General features: G+C 27.4%; 1 protein-coding gene across 1 annotated transcript in view; it reads right to left on the bottom strand.

The window, feature by feature from the left end:
• Positions 1-273: 273 nt before the first annotated feature.
• Positions 274-4,340, bottom strand: part of LOC105620110 — a 12,202-nt gene continuing 8,135 nt past the window's right edge. Inside the window, exons 3-4 of the mRNA XM_012201617.1 lie at positions 2,518-2,641; positions 274-318 (exon numbers count right to left, since the gene is read on the bottom strand). Of these exons, the coding sequence (XP_012057007.1) occupies positions 274-318; positions 2,518-2,641 (169 nt within the window). The remainder of the gene's footprint in view (positions 319-2,517; positions 2,642-4,340) is intronic.

Raw genomic sequence — 4,340 nt, 5'->3', positions numbered from 1 at the left:
GAAGCTCTCGGACGGAGGCTATCCGTAATAGTGCATTGTCGACGGATCACGGCTGAGAGATCAAATTAAATGTGCGTGTATGCATGTATGTATGTGTATGTATGTGCGTGTATATGTATGTATCTTTTTAATTATATTCTATTTCCTCCTTCTTTCTTATTTCGCTATCTCTTTCTCTTTTGTCTCTAGCACACTCTTTCTTCTCCAGTTGTCTGTCCTCTGCTTCTCTTTCCTGACTTTCGCCTCATTCTCGAGCTATACCAAGTCTATGAATTAAATCAACTGGTAGTCCCTTTGCTCCTCCCGCGAATCCTCCTTCTGTAATTAGAATAGAGGAAATAGAATTAATTCCGATATTGAGATGACAGATTCGTAATTATGAACTAGACGACATCGGCGATTCTCGCAAATGTATTACCGCGAGCGTCATCGAGTCCCTCTACTTGTAGATTTACATACAGTGCTAGCTGTATAAATGCCAAATATTTGAGGCCATGGTATATAAAATGAGTATATTGCAATAAAAATACTACTTAAATAAAAAAACATTTTTTTTCTTGATTTGAAGTAAATAGATGTCATATTTAACAATTGTGAACGTAATACTTTTAAGAAAATGGATTACAATCATAAAGCTTTTCTTTTCGAAACTAAACTATTGCATGAGCTATTTTAGAAGAGTCCTTCATCAGAGAAAATAAATAAATTTTAAAATTCTGGATTATCTAGATTAGTAAAAAAGAAGTAAGGTAGTTTGACAAAAAAAGTATCTCTAAAAATTTATAAAAAGAATTTTTTGTAAAAAATTCGAAACATTTTATATTATTTTTTATTTCATTATAAAATTGCTAAATATAATAAAAAAATATTAATATGATACAATAAAGATAAAAAATATCAAATTAGAATACATAAGTTTTCGATTTTATTTAACACAATAGATATTTTCAATTAACGGTCTCAAACTTTTTTGGCTACTTGGTTTTTTCTATATTATATCTATACTATACTATATAAAATTATGTAAAAATATATGCATGGATTATATATAATTCATTATATAATTTATATATAATTTATATATACATATATATAATTATACATATATATAATTATATATAGGAAATTAGTACGTGGCCCCGCCACGAGATGAGCGCACTTCTTATAAGAAGAAAACACTCAAAAGTCCTATAATGAGGCGTACGCGAATTAATTGGCGAGTCTCTTGAAAACTCCTATACATTTTTGGAATGTGCTTTTTAAATACCTAAATATTTGATTAATGTGTGTATTTTAGAATGTGATGCTAATAATATTTTAGCAATAAAACTAGATTAATTATTATTTTCACTTTTTACACCAGTACATATAATATGTTTGTGATAATTGAATGATCAGCGTGCACATGACAAGCACATGAAAGAAGTGTAACACAGGCTAGATGCTTAATGTAAGAGGAAATCTTAAGAAGCTATACATATAATTATATTTGACAAATTTTTTACCGAGCAACAGTATATACTTATACAGAACATATACAGAATGTAAGCGCAATAATAGATGCATTTTATATTTTATACGCTTACTTATTATCTATGTACATAAACAGAAGAGAAAAATAGATAACCTCATGAAAAGAACAGGAACGAAACATCCCACGTTATGTCTCAGAAACTTCCAGAAGATACTAATTACGCTCAACAATTCATTAGATTTTTACCACTGCTGGTTCGACCGATCTTTCTTTATCGTAAAATATTCACTCAAGCGGACATGATAAACGGTTATGAAGGAAACCGTCACGTATATTCGAAAGTGTTACGGGCCGTTATGGCATCTCACGTGAAATGCGTCCCCGAAAATGAAATGTGTAAGTAAAGCGTTTGATAACGTCTACGTGCTTACTATCGTAAAAATTTCATAGCTACGACATTGCGCGAAACAAGGGCGATAAACAGATTGCACATACAATAAGAGCAAAAAGTATTCATACAAAGAAATTTTTTATGAAAAAAGTCTTATTTATAAAAAGTAAACATTAATTAGCAATTTTATATAATGAATACATTCTGTTCTAATATATACAAATAAGCTTCGCATATATTTCTGATATTATAAGCTAAATTTCTCGAATACTTTTTGAACATTCAAACAATGGAACTTTTAATTTTCGCTTATTTTTCAAATAATATTTTCTATAATTAATACATATCTTTTTGGTATATATAATTTTAAGAAACATATAATTTATTTTATATTTTATGAATATTTTATGAATATTTTATATTTTATAAATAAATTGTTAATTATCTAGCAATCATCAATTAAACGTCGAATCGACGTTGGATTGATGTTGAAATCATCGTATCGATATCGATTCGATGACTCATTTCTCGCTAGATAATATTTAATTTTTTAAAATAAAGTTTTTTTAAAAAAATATTTTTTCTATATGAATATTTTTTGTACTCACTGTACATATACGCATCAATTTCAACGATATCATCTTGCACTTACCCACGTTAAGGGACGATTCTGATCAGATTGGTCCACGGTTGATTCCGAGCCTTGAGTAATGAGTAGTAGGAAATGTTGCAATTTTCGAAGATTGTTCTCCGAGATGGATCTCCGTTTACGGCCTCTATACAATAGTAAAATAATATATATATTATAATATATAATAATAGTCAAATAATCGATCTATCGAACACGGAATATTAATCGAGTATCATCTTATTATAATTTTATATACAAGAAAAAATATATTAACCAGCATCACTACACACATAATTAATAGCAATGTAATTTGAAATAATTCAATAATAATAATAAAACGAATACATTAACACGTATTAATAAAATATCAACAAATATTTTTATTTTAATAAAATGCTATCTGTTTCATTATATTAAATTAACAAAATCATTTTCAATTAAAGTAATGCTATTATAACATTATTTTTCCGTGTGTAAATTATATCAATTTATCACTATTACTTATCTTATTATTATTTTTACTTATATATATATTTGTAATCGATATTTTATGTTATCTATACGTACGCACGCACGCACGCACGCACACACACAGTATAATATATATATAAATCGCTAAAGGATATTTTGACTATACAATATCAGCTAAAAAAGTATTAATTAAATCAGTCAAAATAAGTTAATATCAGCCAACGTCATGAAAAAAATATTGACGAATATGTTCTAAAACCGATTGACGAAACGAAATGACAAATAATTTGGCTTATAATGGTTTTATGCATCAAAATGATTATAATGGTTTTATGCATCAAATGATGATATTTTTCTCTGAAATTGTAGGTCAATAACTTTTAAACATATAAGTATATCCAAATAAATTTTTGCACATTTTGAATACTTATTATTATTTGATCAGTATATGTTTAAAATTTTTCATTTCGTTTTTAATGTTACTTTCTCATCAAATTTACAAATAAGTTATACATAAAACACAATTTTATATAGAAATCAAAATTAACAAAAAAAATAAATAACTTTTAAATCAATAAGAGAATTGTGCTCAAAAAAATTTTATAGATATAGACATAAGACAATTTATGAAATTTTTAGTAGTTATCAAGTTCTGAAATAACACATATATATCCTTAAATTTTTGTTAAAATTGAATTTTATTTTGCCGCGTTCCAGGTAAATTCGCACGAGCAGACTAAATAACGTTTGAGCTAAATAAATTCACACAATCATGCTGAATGTTTGCGTCTAAAGGAAAAGAGAGATAACGCCATCCAGCGCAACAGTCATGCAATACTCATGCAATACTCATGCAATACTCATGCAATCGCTAAGAATCCACCAAGTAATAATAGCTAATGAGTTTTATCGTTAGCGAATGGTTGTTATACAAGTATAATTTACAATGCTACCAAGTACGACAATATTTATCATCTCACAATTTGTTTATTGAAGTTCAATTAATTGCTTTCTCGATAACGTCGTCGCCGAGATACGCAAAAAAAAAGTCTCATATAATAATAAATGACGAGAAAAAGATTATGAGAAGAAGAATCACGCTAGTAGCTCGAAGTATTTTTAAATTTCGTATCAATTTCTCGCAGTGTATCATATTCGCTGTCTGTCGCGCAGATCATCCAGCAGTATAAATTGCGATTGCTTCATATTCTTGAGATTTTTTTTTTTTTATTATTTACGCGCAAAAGTTTAAGATTCCTGATAGAGATGCAAAATTTACGTTTTTTTCCACAAACACCGAATTTAATTATTATGTAACATATATATATATATTTATTATATATATATAACACATATATATATATATATATATA

The sequence above is a fragment of the Atta cephalotes genome (genome assembly GCF_000143395.1).
Source record: "Atta cephalotes unplaced genomic scaffold scaffold00024, whole genome shotgun sequence".
NCBI classification, from domain to species: domain Eukaryota; kingdom Metazoa; phylum Arthropoda; class Insecta; order Hymenoptera; family Formicidae; genus Atta; species Atta cephalotes.
Note: the sequence above shows the minus strand (reverse complement) of the source record. Positions and strands in the feature narration are given on the sequence as shown.